Source organism: Trichomycterus rosablanca, chromosome 10, assembly GCF_030014385.1.
Source record: "Trichomycterus rosablanca isolate fTriRos1 chromosome 10, fTriRos1.hap1, whole genome shotgun sequence".
NCBI lineage: Eukaryota > Metazoa > Chordata > Actinopteri > Siluriformes > Trichomycteridae > Trichomycterus > Trichomycterus rosablanca.
Genome location: NC_085997.1, coordinates 19,296,477 through 19,318,159, shown reverse-complemented (window position 1 = coordinate 19,318,159; position 21,683 = coordinate 19,296,477). Strand labels below are relative to the sequence as shown.

General features: G+C 38.8%; 1 protein-coding gene across 6 annotated transcripts in view; it reads left to right on the top strand.

Annotated features, from left to right (window-relative positions):
* nrxn1a (neurexin 1a) overlaps positions 1–21,442 on the top strand; it is a 267,067-nt gene extending 245,625 nt beyond the window's left edge. For 5 of the 6 annotated variants that reach the window (XM_063002922.1, XM_063002923.1, XM_063002921.1 and 2 more), the window contains 2 exons: positions 16,544–16,625; positions 19,584–21,442. In XM_063002922.1, the coding sequence (XP_062858992.1) occupies positions 16,544–16,625; positions 19,584–19,888 (387 nt within the window). In that variant the 3' untranslated portion in view covers positions 19,889–21,442. The remainder of the gene's footprint in view (positions 1–16,543; positions 16,626–19,583) is intronic. The other variant, XM_063002920.1, reaches the window with a different exon arrangement.
* Positions 21,443–21,683: the final 241 nt, after the last annotated feature.

The following is a 21,683-nucleotide window of genomic DNA, read 5'->3' as shown; positions in this document are numbered from 1 at the left end:
AATGAGTTTGAATGTGATTGGTTCATTCTGAACACAGAAACATCCTCAATTATAAGATGGTGTACATGCTTAATTTAACCACATTATTTTAGTTTTGTATTGTTATTTTTCCCCTCTAAATGAGTTCAGTTTGTTTTTTCAATTGAATTTTACAGATTATAGGTGGAATTAAATCTGAAATTATTTATCTTGGACTGATTTTTTTACATCACAAGAACCTGCCATTTAAACAGGGGTGTGTAGACTTTTTATATCCACTGGAAATACTTAAACCATTAAACCTAAATAGCCTGGAGTCCAGGAAGGCTTTTGTCTGTTTAATAGATCCTGTTTTTCCCCACCGCAAAGTACTATTGTTCCAGCTTCATTATTACCAACTGCCTAAATCAGCTAATCAATATGAGAGTTTGAGCTGCAATAAGTGGGTTAATGAATCTCTCTCTGTCTCTTTCTCTTACTCACTCACTTTCTCTCACTTGCTCTCCCACAACAGTACCTCTTTTGTCAGCTTGTTCTTTTGTTCAGAATATTTCTGTCCAGGGTTTTATCTCTCCTTTTGCTCAGTCTTTCTAAATGACTCAGTACCTCAGTTAATTAATTATGAAAGAATTACTGAATGTATAAATTGCAATGGAGCAGTTTTTATGCAATAACCAGTCCTAACTTAAGTCCTAGAATCAGAGCTTTCTGTAGTTAAGGTTTGGTTTAATTCTTGTGTATGAATCCTTTGTACATTTATGTATCATGAGCGAAAAAAAATCTTAAAATTCATTTTATTGGTTAACAATGAATCATTGGTCAGAAATCATTAAGAAATTGCACTCCTGAGACTTGGAAACGGGAAAATTTACCTTCTTGTCCACAAAGATCAATTCATTAAAAGATTTGAACATTTGCTTTAAAACTCTAACATGTGTCCAAAAAACATCTGGCTTTTTTTTCTTAAACATTTAGTGCAATTTGGAGTTTGGCTCATTTTTTGCCCAGGAGTGTACGTCTTGTGAATTCTATGTATATATTTAAGTCTGTATTCATTTGTGAGTGAGTGGCAAATTGAGTCCCATGAGGGGGGCAATTATTTAAAAAAAAAAAACCAAAGAAAACATATACTGTGTGTCTTTATCTGGAAACGAAGATTCCAGTGATCTTCCTTTGTGAAAACCTTGGTAAAGGCTGCATATTCAGTTTTATGGGGGTTAACATTGCTGGGGGGTATGGGTAGTTTAAGATTATTAGCTCCTGTTCCAGTAAAAGAGTTTTTTTTTTTTGGTACCGCAGTGAGACGTTTTCTTATTCCCGATCATCCATAGCACATTCCTGTGTTGTGTAACAGTGCATGTGTGTGTGTGTGTGTACAAGCGTCTTTGAGTATCTTGAAAAGCGCTATATAAATAAAATGTATTATTATATACAGTATATATATATATATATATATATATATATATATATATATATATATATATATATATATATATATATATATATATATACAGTATACTGTATATATATATATATATATATATATATACAGTGTATCACAAAAGTGAGTACACCCCTCACATTTCTGCAGATATTTAAGTATATCTTTTCATGGGACAACACTGACAAAATGACACTTTGACACAATGAAAAGTAGTCTGTGTGCAGCTTATATAACAGTGTAAATTTATTCTTCCCTCAAAATAACTCAATATACAGCCATTAATGTCTAAACCACCGGCAACAAAAGTGAGTACACCCCTAAGAGACTACACCCCTAAATGTCCAAATTGAGCACTGCTTGTCATTTTCCCTCCAAAATGTCATGTGATTTGTTAGTGTTACTAGGTCTCAGGTGTGCATAGGGAGCAGGTGTGTTCAATTTAGTAGTACAGCTCCCACACTCTCTCATACTGGTCACTGAAAGTTCCAACATGGCACCTCATGGCAAAGAACTCTCTGAGGATCTTAAAAGACAAATTGTTGCGCTACATGAAGATGGCCAAGGCTACAAGAAGATTGCCAACACCCTGAAACTGAGCTGCAGCACAGTGGCCAAGATCATCCAGCGTTTTAAAAGAGCAGGGTCCACTCAGAATAGACCTCACGTTGGTCGTCCAAAGAAGCTGAGTGCACGTGCTCAGCGTCACATCCAACTGCTGTCTTTGAAAGATAGGCGCAGGAGTGCTGTCAGCATTGCTGCAGAGATGGAAAAGGTGGGGGGTCAGCCTGTCAGTGCTCAGACCATACGCCGCACACTACATCAAATTGGTCTGCATGGCTGTCACCCCAGAAGGAAGCCTCTTCTGAAGTCTCTACACAAGAAAGCCCGCAAACAGTTTGCTGAAGACATGTCAACAAAGGACATGGATTACTGGAACCATGTCCTATGGTCTGATGAGACCAAGATTAATTTGTTTGGTTCAGATGGTCTCAAGCATGTGTGGCGGCAATCAGGTGAGGAGTATAAAGATAAGTGTGTCATGCCTACAGTCAAGCATGGTGGTGGGAATGCCATGGTCTGGGGCTGCATGGGTGCAGCAGGTGTTGGGGAGTTACATTTCATTGAGGGACACATGAACTCCAATATGTACTGTGAAATACTGAAGCAGAGCATGATCCCCTCCCTCCGGAAACTGGGTCGCAGGGCAGTGTTCCAGCATGATAATGACCCCAAACACACCTCTAAGACGACCACTGCTTTATTGAAGAGGCTGAGGGTAAAGGTGATGGACTGGCCAAGCATGTCTCCAGACCTAAACCCAATAGAACATCTTTGGGGCATCCTCAAGCGGAAGGTGAAGGAGTGCAAAGTCTCGAATATCCGCCAGCTCCGTGATGTCGTCATGGAGGAGTGGAAAAGCATTCCAGTGGCAACCTGTGAAGCTCTGGTAAACTCCATGCCCAGGAGAGTTAAGGCAGTTCTGGGAAATAATGGTGGCCACACAAAATATTGACACTTCAGGAACTTTCACTAAGGGGTGTACTCACTTTTGTTGCCGGTGGTTTAGACATTAATGGCTGTATATTGAGTTATTTTGAGGGAAGAATAAATTTACACTGTTATATAAGCTGCACACAGACTACTTTTCATTGTGTCAAAGTGTCGTTTTGTCAGTGTTGTCCCATGAAAAGATATACTTCAATATCTGCAGAAATGTGAGGGGTGTACTCACTTTTGTGATACACTGTATATATGGAAAACTAGTGTCTCACACAGAACATGTATATATATATATATATACAGTGTATCACAAAAGTGAGTACACCCCTCACATTTCTGCAGATATTTAAGTATATATTTTCATGGGACAACACTGACAAAATGACACTTTGACACAATGAAAAGTAGTCTGTGTGCAGCTTATATAACAGTGTAAATTTATTCTTCTCTCAAAATAACTCAATATACAGCCATTAATGTCTAAACCACCGGCAACAAAAGTGAGTACACCCCTAAGAGACTACACCCCTAAATGTCCAAATTGAGCACTGCTTGTCATTTTCCCTCCAAAATGTCATGTGATTTGTTAGTGTTACTAGGTCTCAGGTGTGCATAGGGAGCAGGTGTGTTCAATTTAGTAGTACAGCTCTCACACTCTCTCATACTGGTCACTGAAAGTTCCAACATGGCACCTCATGGCAAAGAACTCTCTGAGGATCTTAAAAGACGAATTGTTGCGCTACATGAAGATGGCCAAGGCTACAAGAAGATTGCCAACACCCTGAAACTGAGCTGCAGCACAGTGGCCAAGATCATCCAGCGTTTTAAAAGAGCAGGGTCCACTCAAAACAGACCTCGCGTTTGTCGTCCAAAGAAGCTGAGTGCACGTGCTCAGCGTCACATCCAACTGCTGTCTTTGAAAGATAGGCGCAGGAGTGCTGTCAGCATTGCTGCAGAGATTGAAAAGGTGGGGGGTCAGCCTGTCAGTGCTCAGACCATACGCCGCACACTACATCAAATTGGTCTGCATGGCTGTCACCCCAGAAGGAAGCCTCTTCTGAAGTCTCTACACAAGAAAGCCCGCAAACAGTTTGCTGAAGACATGTCAACAAAGGACATGGATTACTGGAACCATGTCCTATGGTCTGATGAGACCAAGATTAATTTGTTTGGTTCAGATGGTCTCAAGCATGTGTGGCGGCAATCAGGTGAGAAGTACAAAGATAAGTGTGTCATGCCTACAGTCAAGCATGGTGGTGGGAATGCCATGGTCTGGGGCTGCATGGGTGCAGCAGGTGTTGGGGAGTTACATTTCATTGAGGGACACATGAACTCCAATATGTACTGTGAAATACTGAAGCAGAGCATGATCCCCTCCCTCCGGAAACTGGGTCGCAGGGCAGTGTTCCAGCATGATAATGACCCCAAACACACCTCTAAGACGACCACTGCTTTATTGAAGAGGCTGAGGGTAAAGGTGATGGACTGGCCAAGCATGTCTCCAGACCTAAACCCAATAGAACATCTTTGGGGCATCCTCAAGCGGAAGGTGGAGGAGCGCAAAGTCTCGAATATCCGCCAGCTCCGTGATGTCGTCATGGAGGAGTGGAAAAGCATTCCAGTGGCAACCTGTGAAGCTCTGGTAAACTCCATGCCCAGGAGAGTTAAGGCAGTTCTGGGAAATAATGGTGGCCACACAAAATATTGACACTTCAGGAACTTTCACTAAGGGGTGTACTCACTTTTGTTGCCGGTGGTTTAGACATTAATGGCTGTATATTGAGTTATTTTGAGGGAAGAATAAATTTACACTGTTATATAAGCTGCACACAGACTACTTTTCATTGTGTCAAAGTGTCATTTTGTCAGTGTTGTCCCATGAAAAGATATACTTAAATATCTGCAGAAATGTGAGGGGTGTACTCACTTTTGTGATACACTGTATATATATATATAAACTGTCTCTGACCAAGTCTTTGCAAAGCCTTAGTAACCCCTGGCTCAGTGGGCTTCCTCATTGGATAGGTTTAGTCAGGTGATACAGATCCAAATACAGACTCTTTACAGTCTTGCAATGTTTTCTCTCTCTCTCTTCTCTCTCTCGCTCGCTCGCTCTTTTTCTCTGTATGGATCAGTCTCTCATTTATTCCCTTCCTCTCCTGCTCTACTTGCCTTCCTCACTTGCATTTGCTCTTGCTTGCTCTCTCGCTCACACCCTGTAGAAGGCACTGATAGGCTCTCCTGATGCGCAGACAATTTATCTTTCTCATCTCCTTACGAGAATAGGACTTCTTCACTATTGATCTTGCACAGCGGACTGTACATACTGGTGTTGTTTTAGGAGCAGACAAAAGAAAGAGAGAAAGGCAAAAAGAAAAAGAAAGCAAAACCAGGACAGAGTTTCACCTCAAAGAAAAAAAAAGTCATCAACTGTGTAAAGTGTAGCCAGGCTGTTATGGATGCGAGATGGCATTGTTCCTCATCCCAGGTAGTTTCTCTTTCTCACACAGTCGTTTGCTCTCTAGCCATCTTTGCATGCAGAGGCTTTATATTATTATATTCATGCAGTTAAAAAGCTTGCAGATTGTACCTGAACAGCAGAGAGGAATGTGCTTTGCAAGAAAACATTCAGATATTTCTTGTTTCGTTGTTCCCAATGCACTTGCGATGGTTTTCTCCTCTCAATGTGTGGATTGCTCTTCATACATTGTTCGATTTCAACTTCTGCATGCTGTTTTCTACAGTTCATCCACGCTCCTTCATTTCCTATATAGTTCATTTCCAGAAAGATTTGTTAATGCCAGCAATTGCCAGATTGTGCAGATCTTAGTGCACGTCTGCCTTTAAGTATGTCTAGAAGCCACCATCCTCATGGCAACAGAAGTTTGTCCCAAAAGAATACAGTGTACACAGAAACTTCCTTTGAGGTGAATGGTGGCATGAGCTCTCCATGCTTGCTCAAGAGTCTCGAGTTTCTACAGCCATGTACAGTTTACATTTTACATACAACTGTGAGAAGCATGTATGTCATGACAGGATTGTTTTTCAAATAATGCACGCCATTGGTGTTTTCCTGTCACTTAAGAATTGAATCACATTTAATGTTGGAACAAAGATATAAATAAACCTTAATTTGAAGTTAGGAATAATTGAAATCTCTTCAAGGGTACATCAACTTTCAGTATTTGTTTACTGTGGATCATAGTGCAGAAGTCATTGTGCAGAATACAGCAGTTTGTAAAATATTCCACCACAAAAGATACTATTTGCATAATAGTTAGTCAGTAACCTAACTGTGCTTCAAAACAACAGCAAATAACACATAATATAGCCAGAAGGAGTTGCTAATTATTTTCTAAGAGTTGTATAAAATAAATTATATACAATACTTTATGAATTTTATTATAGTAGGGCTCTTTCCTGTTCCTGCAGGACTGTGCTGCTATGCACAAGGTGAGGTCCTTAAAGATATGGTTTGATGAGTTTGGTGTGGAGATACTCTAGTGGCCTGCACAGAGCCTTGACCTCAACCTCAGTAAACACCTTTTGGATGAGCCAGGTCGTCTCTTCCAGAATCAGTGCCTGACTTCACAAATGCCTTTTTTGCCTCAATTTATATAAAAGTAAAAGCAGTCAAGACAAAGCTATTTGTGTAGCAACTTTTACTGTGTTATTTTTTCCAAAACAGTTCTTTACAGATTCCTGCTCCATGAAAACCCTAATAATCAAGCTGAGGGTGACTGTGGCAAGAAAAAGAGGGGGGCGCTTTCTATTTATGTCCATTGTTTTTAAATTGATTGTTAAAATGTCCAACAAGCTCATATTTACCAGTCTACATATTTTTACCATATAGAGTACATGGTGTATGTAATGAAAAAAATGTGATGTTAATGAGCTTTACTTATAACATTAAATATAATTTAACTACTGCCAAGCAGGGTTAGGATACAGAAATGTGATCCATTTAAATTACTAATTACTTTTCTAAAACTGTATAACCAAAGTTATCACACTACTCACTCACTTTACTTCTTGGGTAGACTAGTTACTCTAGATTGCTTCTAGTGTTGCACTGTGATAACTTAGTGCTCTGTCTATGGTGCCAGATCCACAGTGACCCTAAGGTAAAGTGTTTAGTAAATATAAAGAAAGCTTTAAGGTTTTTGTGTATTTTTATTAAGGTTTTTTATGCTTTGTGTCTTTAATGAACACCTTTATACAAATCTCTGACAGTATCAATGCTGTTTTGTTCCAGACAGTAAAGCCATTCATCATTTATTCATAACATTAATGTCTTACTGCACTTAGAGTAAGTCTGATATTTCAATTATGCCATATACTGTATTTTCATTGGTGTGTTTAGTAACACTCCAGTTATGTTTTCTTCCCAAAAACCTACAGAAGGTAAATTGGCTGCTTTAAATTATTCTCAGAAGTACACTGGTACAACAGCTGGTAGAGTCAGTGCAGTGCAACAATGTGGGTCCTGGGAACCTTGGGACTACATGTGGTAAGTTTGACAAATTGACAAATTTGACACTCCGTTGCCACTGGATTAGCTGCTCTATATTATCCTTAATTGTGAGTAGGTGAGTAAATTGGTGTGTCTTGCTTTGCGTGGACTGGCACCCTGACAAGACTCTGACCAGGACAAAGCGGTTAGTAAAATTGAATATATGACAGTTATTGGATTCCTGTGCAGAGCAAGCTGTGGTCATGCACAATTGCAAGGCTCATTCTCAGACAGCCATCTTGATTTTAAATTAGTGAACATCTAAACCCACTTTAGTATAATTAAAATTCCAGTCCATTTAGAGAAAAAAACCCAGTTGTCTTTGTTGCAGTATGTAGACATTTGGGCCAAATTGCCATCACTTGTTGAAATCATGGCTTAAAGAACAAAAGTGTAGCCATGTCCTTAGGGCTGGTTTGTCTTTAACGATTTCTTAAAATGGTTCCACTCCTTCTATTTTAGTTTCTATAGGAGGAACCTGCTGTATGAGGAGGGAAAAAACTCTGCAGCGCCTCTGAGCACATTTCTTATTCAGTATGTGCGAGTTTTCAGTTATATTAAAACACACAGCGCTATACGCCCACAGCAGAGCGTAGCTGCATTTAGCACTAGGATGGATGAATATTCATGTCTCATTAGTTCAGCACTAAGCTTATAATTCTATATATGATGTTTTTACTCTGTCCTTTACTATGTCTCTTGCTTTATCACCAAAAAAATCAATCCTTTGCACATCCCAGCTGAACCTCTGTCACAGACTTTTTATTTTTCTGCCATTTATAATGTCCCGATTGTCTGCGTTTCCATGGCAACAGAAACAGATGGTCGTGTGTGTGAAGGTGGTGTGAATAGACCTGGCTAGCAAAAAGAAAGTCGTGGATGAGCTTCGAACGTGAGCTACGGAGTAGAGCGGACTGATAGATTAGGTTTGCGAGTGCAGGATTGTTAGATCTGAAACAAGAGCTAAAAAAAAGTGAGACAAGGGTGTGATATCTATTAGTGGGAAATGGAGGAAGCTGGTTTACATTAGCGACCTCCGGCTGAGTGTTTAATTCAGGACTGGAAGCTTGTGAGCTTAGTCTAGCATTGGTGGTGTTGTAGTCAGGGCTGTCTATGGTAAACCAGTAAACCTTTAAAAAACCACCTCCTTGTTTCTACACTCACTGTCCATTTTATCAGCTCCACTGACCATATAGAAGCACTTTGTAGTTCTACAATTATTGACTGTAGTCCATCTGTTTCTCTGCATGGTTTTTAGCCTGCTTTTACCCTGTTCTTCAGGACCACCACAGATCAGGTATTATTTAGGTGGTGTATCATTCTCAGCAGTGCAGTGACAATGACATGGTGGTTGTGTGTTAGTGTGTGTTGTGCTGGTATGAGTGGATCAGACACAGCAGCGCTGCTGGAGTTGTTAAATACCGTGTCCACTCACAGTCTACTCTATTAGACACTCCTACCTAGTTGGTTCACCTTGTAGATGTAAAGTCATAGACGATCGCTCATCTATTGCTGCTGTTTGAGTTGATCATCATCTAGACCTTCATTAGTGGTCACAGAACACTGCCCACGGGGCGCTGTTGGCTGGATATATTTTTGGTTGCTGGACTATTCTTAGTTCAGCAGTGACAGTCAGGTGTTTAAAAACTCATTTTTAATTTTTAGTTTTAACCACTCATACCAGCACAACACACACTAACACACCACCACCATGCCAGTGTCACTGCAGTGCTGAGAATGATTCACCACTTAAATAATACCTACTTTGTGGTGGTCCTGTGGGGGTCCTGACCATTGAAGAACAGCATGAAAGGGGGCTAACAAAGCATGCAGAGAAACAGATGGACTACAGTCAGTAATTGTAGAACTATAAGTAGAGCAGATAAAATGGACAGTGTACATACAGTGTATCACAAAAGTGAGTACACCCCTCACATTTCTGCAAATATTTCATTATATCTTTTCATGGGACAACACTATAGACATGAAACTTGGATATAACTTAGAGTAGTCAGTGTACAACTTGTATAGCAGTGTAGATTTACTGTCTTCTGAAAATAACTCAACACACAGCCATTAATGTCTAAATAGCTGGCAACATAAGTGAGTACACCCCACAGTGAACATGTCCAAATTGTGCCCAAAGTGTCAATATTTTGTGTGACCACCATTATTATCCAGCACTGCCTTAACCCTCCTGGGCATGGAATTCACCAGAGCTGCACAGGTTGCTACTGGAATCCTCTTCCACTCCTCCATGATGACATCACGGAGCTGGTGGATGTTAGACACCTTGAACTCCTCCACCTTCCACTTGAGGATGCGCCACAGGTGCTCAATTGGGTTTAGTCCATCACCTTTACCTTCAGCTTCCTCAGCAAGGCAGTTGTCATCTTGGAGGTTGTGTTTGGGGTCGTTATCTTGTTGGAAAACTGCCATGAGGCCCAGTTTTCGAAGGGATGGGATCATGCTCTGTTTCAGAATGTCACAGTACATGTTGGAATTCATGTTTCCCTCAATGAACTGCAGCTCCCCAGTGCCAGCAACACTCATGCAGCCCAAGACCATGATGCTACCACCACCATGCTTGACTGTAGGCAAGATACAGTTGTCTTGGTACTTCTCACCAGGGCGCCGCCACACATGCTGGACACCATCTGAGCCAAACAAGTTTATCTTGGTCTCGTCAGACCACAGGGCATTCCAGTAATCCATGTTCTTGGACTGCTTGTCTTCAGCAAACTGTTTGCGGGCTTTCTTGTGCGTCAGCTTCCTTCTGGGATGACGACCGTGCAGACCGAGTTGATGCAGTGTGCGGCGTATGGTCTGAGCACTGACAGGCTGACCTCCCACTTCTTCAACCTCTGCAGCAATGCTGGCAGCACTCATGTGTCTATTTTTTAAAGCCAACCTCTGGATATGACGCCGAACACGTGGACTCAACTTCTTTGGTCGACCCTGGCGAAGCCTGTTCCAAGTGGAACCTGTCCTGGAAAACCGCTGTATGACCTTGGCCACCATGCTGTAGCTCAGTTTCAGGGTGTTAGCAATCTTCTTATAGCCCAGGCCATCTTTGTGGAGAGCAACAATTCTATTTCTCACATCCTCAGAGAGTTATTTGCCATGAGGTGCCATGTTGAATATCCAGTGGCCAGTATGAGAGAATTGTACCCAAAACACCAAATTTAACAGCCCTGCTCCCCATTTACACCTGGGACCTTGACACATGACACCAGGGAGGGACAACGACACATTTGGGCACAATTTGGACATGTTGACTGTGGGGTGTACTCACTTATGTTGCCAACTATTTAGACATTAATGGCTGTGTGTTGAGTTATTTTCAGAAGACAGTAAATCTACACTGCTATACAAGTTGTACACTGACTACTCTAAGTTATATCCAAGTTTCATGTCTACAGTGTTGTCCCATGAAAAGATATAATGAAATATTTGCAGAAATGTGAGGGGTGTACTCACTTTTGTGATACACTGTACATGACCTGGTAGTGTGTATTGTACTGGTATAAGAGAAGCAGGTGCAGCAGTGATGTTTGCATGTTTAACCTTAATGTCAGTGATAGAGAAGAAAGCCAATAGAGTAATGTGACCAGACCATACTGTGCATAAAAAAGCTCTAGTATACACACATAGTACACATAGATCAATTGCTAACAGTGTATGTGTACCTAAAGAGAGCAGTAAACCCAAATCGAATTAAAAAGTTCCAACAACACTGCTGCATCTAATAGACTAATTTCAGAACAACACACACTACCATGCCGTTATCATGTTAGTGTCATTGCAGCTGTGAATAGTCGACCACCCAAATAACATCTCATTGAACATAACATAATGTCTTGTTTAATTGAAAAATGGGGTACACTGGGAAGACAGAGTGTACAGAGCAACAGCTGGGCAACAGTCAGTAATTGCGTACCAACATAGTTCATCAGTATGGTATATGTAGCTTATAAAATACTGATTGTATCAAATAGATACCTAATAAAGTGCTTGTTAAGTATACATTGTGACCCAGCAGATTTTATATTTTAGATAACCCATAACAAAATATTCATGTAGGTTACAAAAGGGATTCCTTTGCGTTTTTCCCTCAGTTTTCCTTCCAATCTAGTCGTATCCATACTTGATTGTGTTACGCTTCCTCTCTACTGATGTTGACCTCCACGCTGACTGAGGAGATCCATAACTAACACATGCCTTCACGTGTGCAGTAGCCGACTGCATGTTTTCACCCACAAGGCGAGTTTATATGTGGATCAGCTTTGGAGAGACACACCCTGATTATTATAACACATTATATTGTTATAATATATATATATCCCCCATCTCTATGCAGGTTCCATCATTCAGCTAGTTGAGGTTGAAAGTGCATCAGTTATAAGGAATCCTCTTCCCCCCTTGAACAACAAGCCAATCGTTGTTCGTGTAGGTGCTAAGCCTGCTGGTAGAAAAGCTGAGATTCAAACCAACGAGTTCAAGGAATCCTAGTCTTTAATGGTAAAAAAATTCCCAGAATGGTTCCTTATCAAATACAGGTGCTGGAACCAGCCATGGCACCTTGGTAATGAATAGGGCAATGGCAGCTCTGGGTTAACTAAAGGGTTTAAACAGGTGTGTTGTATCAAAGCCTCTCTTATTAGTGCACATCTGGTTCCTTTAGTATGTTTAAAGGTGAACTAAGCTTTTGCTTTTTCCTGTTTGCTTGTCCCAGCTAAAATCACAATAAGACAACACACCAATTATAAATAATACAATTATTAAAGACAGAAAGAGAGAAGTGGAAACAGCAAAGATTTTTTACAGAGACATCAAACCAAATACTACTGTTCCATACTATACTTATGAAGTTATGGCAAACTAACTTTTTCCCTTACTTTTAACCTGTTTTCTGCCTCGCTCTCCCCATGTCCAACTTAGCACAGCTGTTGAGTAGGCAGAGGAGAATGGCAAACCACAGCAGATGGAGGCTGAGAGCTCAGTCTTAGTCATATTTGACTTTTATGGATTCAAAGAGCAGTCTCATGCTCACTGCTTATATAACAGCATGTCTGAGGACTCTGATTTTAGTCCTGACACATTAAAGCCACTTTGCCTCTGATGGAAAGGAGAGCGAAAAGAAGTAGAAGAAGAAAGATAAGTTGAAAAAAAGATTATGGGGTTGTTTATAAGAAGCCCATAGTCTTTCATGATGTACACCGAAGCTAATCTGATAGAGTAGTTGCTGCATGGGAACATGGGTCCTCGGAACCTAGGTTTTGGTATCAGTACCAGTGATTGTATAACATGTGATGTCATGATGGCTATTTAGCAGCTTACACAACCGGTTGACATTACAAAGTCATGATAAAGAGGTTACCGAATTTTTTCTTTAGATGATATATTCATGCTTAATTAGGTGCCCTGTTAAAAAGGCCAAAACATTTTACTTGATTTTAATAAAACATTTTTATTGCAAAGCATTTCAGCAGCATAACAGTTTGTTAGTCGTGTTAATGTTTGTTTATGTTATAAACATTACTTTCAGTGTTTATTAGTATTTAGCACTACTGAAAAGCAAGTAAACACATTTGTATCATTGAACATTCCCATTCATTTGTCCAATAGGTCAAATGACCCTACAATGACATTAACATAGTAACGACATGGTAGTTTAGTGTTTACTTTCAGTATGAAGGTATCCAGTGCAGCAGTGTTGAGATTTTTAAATACTGTTAAAACATACTGGCCTCTTCTATACCTCCACACACAACACACACTACCATGTTATTACTACGTTAGTATCAATACAATGTGGAGAACTGTCAACACTGTGTCACACAAACACTGTATGGTCAGTGGGCTACAGTCATTAATTGTATGCCCAAAAAGTTAATCTGTTCAGTAAGTATAGCTTATAAAATTGTCAACACAGGTGTACCTAATACATTTACATTTCTTTTACACTTACACTTTGAAACAAATTATTCCCAAAACACAATTCTAAAGGTTTTGTCCATGAGACTTGACATGTTTTGAAGCCACAGTTAAATTTTTTTTTTTGGCTATTTCTTTGTATGTTAATCAATTCAAGCATTTTTCATATTGAGTCCACAAGACATCTCCTAAGAACAACAATTGCTAGATGAGCTTTTATTCACGTGTCCAGAACATTGACTTCCACCCACAAACACTCCTACGCCCAACCACCAATGCATATTAATGTGTTTTTTGAGGGATACCAAAAATGTGTCTGTGAAAGTAGTCATTTGTACTTCTTAAATGTGTACAGTTTTGACACCATAGCAAACTGTACTATAGCTTGGTCAGTACTAATGTATTGATATTTGGCATGTCAGTAAAAGCATTTGAATTGAAATGACCAGAATCAGTGTGACTGAGATTGTCTCCCTCTGCACTTTGCCCAGTGCTTCAGCACCGGGGTCCTAAATTATTCACCCGCTCTGACCTACTTGCATGCCGTTTGAGAGTTGGGAGTTGTGCTGTGAGGAAAATGGCAGTCGGGTGGTTATGGCAACTACGCTGATACTGATCCGTACAGGGGGCCTTTTAACTCCCACCTTTCATCTCTCTCTTTTTATTTCTCTTTTTCTCTCTCACTTTTCCCTATCCATCTTTTCCCATGTAATTTGTGTGGCAATAAAGTCTTTGATGGCAGTGATGAGATGTCCTCACTGATGTGGGCACTGCCCTCATGCCTGTGGGTAGTGTGTGTGTGTGTGTGTGTGTGTGAGCACATAAAGGCAAATCAATGGTATATCCATTTCTGCCTTTCTGATGACACACATACACAGGCATGCTCCAGCTGGCATCAAATAAACACAGGACTAATCAGAGAGGTGTGAATGCTGGCGCAGAATGGTTGCCGTTACTTCACATCCTCAGAGTCTTGTCAGAGAGCTGAGAGGAATGTAGCACCATTGTGTGTGCAAAGCAAGGATTTGAGAGAGCTCATCAAAGTTAATTGTTTTGGGTGATTTTTAAACTGATCGCTGGTCGGATTTTATCTTTTGTCTTAACATTTTGATTGAAAGAGCTCAACATGGCTTTCTTTCCCTTTGGAACTATTTCTGGAACCGAGGCAAGATTTTTCTGATTGTTTGTTGTTGTGTGTTTGTGAACAGTGCTGTTTTGTCTAGGAAATTGTCTGAGGTTTTGTTGTATATGGCCTTGTTTTTCATTCAAAGTTTGATGTGACTTGTTATCAGATAGTAATGTAATTTCATGTTTCAAACAGTACAGAAAACATTCATGTCAAATAGACAACAAAAAAAGATATAAGCTACTAAAATACACTTAGATGGTACCCTATAGTGTAAATCAAAGGCGTGTAAACTAAACTATATGGGCCAATGTTGTAAATAATTTTTGTAGTTTGTACTATGGGAAATCATATATAGCATTGCAACAAATTGTCCTTGAACTATATAGTCCCTTCAATATCCAGCCTTCTTAACTATTGTGTTTAAAGCTTTTGATAGAAGTAGAAAGAAAAAAAAGACGGGATGCACCTCTAATATTGGTCAAACTAGCTTTGATCTCATCTTGCCAGTTCCCTTAATTGGTCAAACCTATGTAATACATTTCTGAATGAACCATTATTAATTGCTTTGCACAGATAAACTTTCTATGGTATTCGTTAGGTCTGTCAGTAAAATAAAGAAACAATCAAGTCAAAGCAGCATTCTAAGCAAGTCAGGAATCTGATCACAAAGCCACACAGATCTGGACAAAAAAACCAACAAACCTCAGAGCTTAATTCATCTTTTATCGTCAGACGAGAAACCAGACTTAACCCAGTCGAGGAATTAGTTACAGCCTTACAGAATGAGTTACAGAAGACACCATAATAATAAAAAGTCATGGGTTCTGATTCCAGTAGCAACATGCAGCATAGCAGTAACATTTTAAATCAAAGCTTTTTCTTTTTAATTGAGTCTTGATCTTAACCACATTAACCATCTGTGTTAAAGAACAAAAATGTACACCACCCCCAATGTAGAACCTCAGAATGGTTGAATAATTTTGTATGAAATATGAAATTAAAATTGCTCCATCACATTGTGCAAAATATAGACTAATAATAGACTATTTTTTATAAAAGCTGCCAAAAGTGGCTCAACAATGAAAAATGAATAATTATAATGTTTTAATTATTTGTATATGGTCAGTTTACCATACATGTTTTTATAATAAGTGAAACTGATACACATTTCAGGTTGTGAGAAACATTTATGTAAATACTAAAAGCAAATACTCTTTCAATGCAGTGTTTGTGTAGCACTCAGATGTTTTGAAATGCTAATAGAGTAGGTTTAAATGTTGATATTGTAATATTTCATTCTAAATGACACCAGCGTGCTTTAATCTACTAAAGTCAGTATTATGGCCTTTGCCAACAAATGGGTACATGCAGCACTTACACAATGATGTGAACCATTACTGTTCTGATTTCCCTCCTCTGAGGCTAGTTTATGGACTGTTTAGCTGTATGAGTGCCAGGCGTGTGTCAATATTACAATTTATGTAAAACTTCACTGGGCTTGCTTGTTTACATCCTGTCTGCCAGTCATGCTAAAGGTACTCCCCCAGTGCCCTAAAACAGCAGTCCTGGTTTCTCAGATTGCACAGTTGAAAAGTTTTAACCTCATCATTAAAAACTGTCATAGTGTATCCCTGTTGATATAGCTGTTCATTTCTAGAGAGCATAATTAGCCTCGCTGTTTGGGTGTTATTAATGACCCTGTATCATAACCAGCCAGTGTGATAGTAATCAATCTTAGGTATCTGTAAGCTCTAGTATACATAAGGGTTCAGATAAAGCCCTCATTTAAGCATGTTTATCTCCTATTGATGGTGCATGAGTTGCTATTTGAAATGAGATTTTACTGATTTCTCTAGGGAAGAATGTTCTCTCTATCATGCTCCCAGATTGGTAGCTGTTTTGGTAACAAGTTATTAGAAGTATTTTCTTTCTTTTGGACTCACTATGTCTTACACAATCTCAAAAGTATCACTGCTTAAGATTTTATTGTTATTAATAATTTTAATATTAATTTACATTGTACTATTTCTCTCTTCTTTAGGATGATCTGTTGGTAGCATCAGCGGAGTGTCCTACTGATGATGAGGACATTGACCCATGTGACCCAACCTCAGGTGGGTTAGGTTAGTCATCTTACTTTTCTATTCTTGCTACCAATGTCTTTCTTTTGCTGTCAATCGTATTTTCCTCCAATCTTTAAACCTCATTTTTAAAACTAGCATAATTAAAGTGAATGGTAAAAATGAGCTGCCTATAGTGGTAAATCATCAGTCATTTTCTTACACCCTCCTTACTGTGATGTAATCAAGTGATTTGGTGTTTGACTAATAAGATCTTTTTTTGACTAATAAGGTATTTTAAATAGTCTCAGCAGGGCATGTGTAGGAGCTGTCAGACACACCATTTCGTGAATGTTCTTGAATGTTTAGAAAAGGCACTGAACTTGCTTACCCAGACTTTTTTATTGTAGTTCAGAAAAAAGACAAGTGATACAGTCTATATCTTGTAATTCAAGGCACGTTCATGTAGTAACTAATTATTACCATAAACGATGGTACCTAGAGCCATTTTTACACCCAGACAGATAATAATATTAATGCGGCATGACATAAAACTCAATTGCAGTATTTTATTACCCTGCTGACTTGAGTTTAAAAACCCAGAATATTGTCACCCACAGACATTAAACATATCAGTGAAAGCAGGATAACTAATCTAGAAATATAGCTTTTTACAGAATCTACTCAGTATGCATAATCTTAAATCACAGCTGTAACTGACATTAAAAACACAATTGTATAGCAAGTTCTACTTTTTGTTATAGGTGTCTCAGAATGACAGTAATGTTGACATTGCTAAAGCATACGTTTATTCATAATAAGTGTATAATATCATCTGTTTTTATGGTGAAGCAATAAAAGCCAGTCAATGTGTGCATATCAGCCACACAAAAAATGAGCAAGTGCACAGCTGATCAAATCCAGCAAACAGATCACGAGTAATTTGTATGAAAGAGGCATCAGTCACATAAAATATGGCTCAATGCTGGCCTATTTATTAAGTATATACTTCAAATAATACTTTATTTTAGCATTTAATATATAATCCAGGGCGGATTCAGAATGCCATCCATTCTGATTTGCCATTCATCCATTTCTTAATAATAAAGACCAATTCCTTTTCCAGGGCGATATTTGATGTAAGGATCAGATTTGGAAAAGGCCACTGAGCACGCCTGTGTAACATGAAAACAGTTTTTCTTTGTTTCCTAACAGCCTGTGCACATGCTAATACAGGCACCTGTACAAACTGCTTAAAACAATGAATTAAAAATTAAAGGTTAACTGACTGACTTTCCTTTGCGTTCCCCATGCAAGCTGCAAGTGATCCATGCAGAAGTCCAATTTAATGTGGCTTTGTAAGCACGTCTGTGAAATAATGAAACATTCACACCCAGGGCTAGAATTTAAAAATTTTACTGCTGTTAAGGGGTTTGTAATCTCTAAACAGACTTCACAACTGAATAACACAAACACAACCAAAAAGACTGTTATGATAAGGTAGTAATATAAATGAATAGTAATGTAAGCAGAACTGAGTTTTTTATATTATTGTGATGTGATCACTCTATTATCCAATACATGAGCAAACAGCCTGATCCATTTTTCAGACACATTTATCATCATCTCATTTCCTAAATCTGCAGGCTACAGTTGACTTAGCGACGATGCGGAGGCTTACATGTTCCAGGTGTCATTTCAGCCCTGGTTTTATGACCTGCCTACAGCCATGCAGCCACCAAATTACTTCCCTCTCTCAATAAAGCAACATAAATCACAAAACAGATAAATATCTCTCAGGAACATGAACAGCCAGAAAATAAAGCTGGTCACCACAGATTAAAAAATTCTGTAATGTACAGGTTATTCTGTGGTTGTCCCACATATCTTGTATCTAGATTGTTCCATTATAAGATTTTAAGAACATTTTAATGCTTGTAGCAGAACAGTAAAAAGATCGGATCCGAACTGCTGTATCATCTGGAAGAGATAAAACTTTTTAATTACAAATACATCCAACTCTACATTGTTTTCTTTTTGTTCTATGCAACAGTTATGTCTTTAATATAAAAGCAGTAACATAACCATGTGAATGATGTTGATTATTAGATGTGATTTGGGAAGACAGATGTACTTGGACTCTATATCTTTAGCCAGATTCCATGTTTAGTTGCCCCTGTTTTGTACTTCATACTTCTGAGAAAAACAATATAAAATTTCACAACTGCCTTTATTTACTGTTTTTCCCCTACTTTTAATTCCAAATGTAGGCAATCCAAATGTAACAGGAAAGGTTGCACCTGCTCAGTGTGCATACCAGTAAATTGTTAATAGGCCTTTATACAGACTTGTTGTTTTCTGGCCACTCCCACCCCAACTGCTTGACTATACCTGGCTGCTCAGGTACAAATTAGTTCTGCACCTGGGCATCACAGTGACTTGGTGGGTAGCCTGTTGCCTCACAGCAAGAAGGTCCTGGGTTTGATTCCCAGGTGGAATGGTCTGGGTCCTTTCTGTGTGGAGTTTGCATGTTCTCCCCATGTCTGCGTGGGTTTCCTTTGGGAGCTCCGGTTTCCTCCCACAGTCCAAAAACATGCAAGTAAGGTGAATTGGAGTTTTTTTTGTGACTGATGAATCTTGTGTAACCAGTAATTATCTGTTCTGTCATGAATGTAACCAAAGTGTGTAAAACATGACATTAAAATCCAAATAAAATAAAATAAAATCAAAATAGTCCTGCACCTTGAGCTATTGTTGTTCAGTGGGAACCCATGGTTATACATAGGGCATAACCAAAGTAGATAATACGTAGAAATAGATGATCAATTAATTGCCAACAAATGTTGCTATACAGTGCTCATAAATAATACATATATTATCTATAATAATAATGCTTTAGATTTATTCCCTGACTTTATTTGTTGTTATTTGTTGTTTTATTGTTTATAGAATTTGTGGTTTAAAATTTAAAAATCATACAGGTATTTGTACTGACAGTGACTTTCTTTCCACTCTGTACAGCACACCCTCCCCTGCCTGAAGCAAAGGGTTACCCAAGCCCAGAGGTGATCCGCGAGTCCAGCAGCACCACAGGCATGGTAGTTGGCATTGTAGCAGCTGCAGCCCTGTGCATCCTCATCTTACTCTACGCCATGTACAAGTACCGCAACCGAGACGAGGGCTCTTATCACGTAGACGAGAGCCGCAATTACATCAGTAACTCTGCCACGCAGCCCAATGGAGCTGCCGTAAAAGAAAAACCAATTGGCGTGGCCAAGATCTCCAGCAAGAACAAAAAGAACAAGGATAAAGAGTACTACGTCTGATCATAAAGACCTAACCCCCCCTTCCTGGCTCACGGTTCCTGTGTTCCGAAACTCTCGGGAGGACACGCCAACCTGTGTATAGTAATTTTGAGGAAAAAGTACAGTCGAAACAAACTGTTACTAACAATATGAACATATAATTTTTACTCAAACACACAAATCTAAACGTGTGTATGAAGGGAATTCCACAAACCAATCTGAAGTCAATTCAAACCTCTGGAAAGGGACAGCCCAGAACAATTCTATATGTGAGGGTGAATCTCAAAAAGACATGGCCAGTGGTCAGAATTGAGTCTTTCGTATTCCATGTTTCATATTGCATTGCCTGTGTGTGTGTGTGTGTGTGTGTGTGTTATACGGGGACATGCCCTCTACCCAAGAACAAGCAGAAAATTACAGACTAAACCATGGAAAATAAACTTATTACTCTGAAAAGCTACCTACTGTATGATTGTTCAATCAGCCAAAGTATTCGCCCCCTCTTTTTTAATTGCAGTGTTGGCATTGGAGACAGATACAAGCTGAAGATAACATTAGAGGATCCAAACACAAGTCAATATTGAGGATGAATGCCTTGAACTGTGGAGGCCTTGTTATCGAACAGTGTTAAATCGATCGCTGAGTCATTTGTCTGTGAGAGCAATGGTCGACTCCAATGATTGTGGCGAAGGATAATAAAGCATCTTTGGGCTTTTGGGGGATAGTTCAAGAAATACTCCATGCACGTGAAGTATCTTATTACATATGTTTATATACGGTGCAAAGACTATCTATGTGTGCTCTCTGGACTGTGGCTGAAGTGGTGTTTTATAGCCTGTTATATAGATGATGCCAACTACAGTATACCTGCTCAAACCTTTTCTAGTAAAAGCAAATGGGAAAATGATTAAAAACAGAAAATCTAAATGTCAGTGTGTTGCTATAGCGATAGAACCGTTTCTGCCATTTGCTATAACCATTTGGACTCCTGTATTTTTTTCCCTCCCTTGTGCATCCTCAATGTCAGTATTGGTTTTTTTCGCCATTGTATTTAATTTTGCAATTACTCCCTGTGTGTCAGCATACAGAGACACAAACACAGGTCTCGATTTGACCAAGCAAACACATTGACACAAACTGAAATGATACGTACAGTTGAAGCAATATCATTTTGCTTCTCTTATTGACCAAACTGATTATGCATGGTCATTAGTACATGATGGAAAGTTAAAAAATGACAGGTAATGACCGGATTCCCCCCGAATAAAAAAATGTGCAATGAAACATTTCTGCCAAATAAAGCACATGTATAAGAAAGAAAAAGTAAACTGTACTGTTTGTAAACACTCCTCTTTGCTATCTTATACTACATGAATGCACAAGAAGTACAAAATGCGTAAACTTCAGAATAAAATTATTAATTTTCATTTTTTGTGTTTTTATTTGTGTACAATTTTTCTATGATACCTTTTTTGTTTTTATTGTGAAAATTCTTTGACGACCTCAAAGTGAAGATTTATTATGAAAAAATAGTTTTGAAAAATTAAATGAATAAATAAAATATTAAGACTTAAATCTATTTGTTTCTTATTCTTCTTGTTAACATATAATACTGAGAGACTGAGAAAGTGCACAATTATCCAACAATACAGTAAACCTGAATTGCATAATGACATTCTAGAGAATGTTTTTTATAATATGAATATATAAACAAAGCTTTTTGGACCATGCATTTTATGCAGAACCAACTAATATGCAAGAAACTTTAGATCTGAGTGTGCTGTTTACATGGCATGTTTCCTCTTCTTGTTCTTCT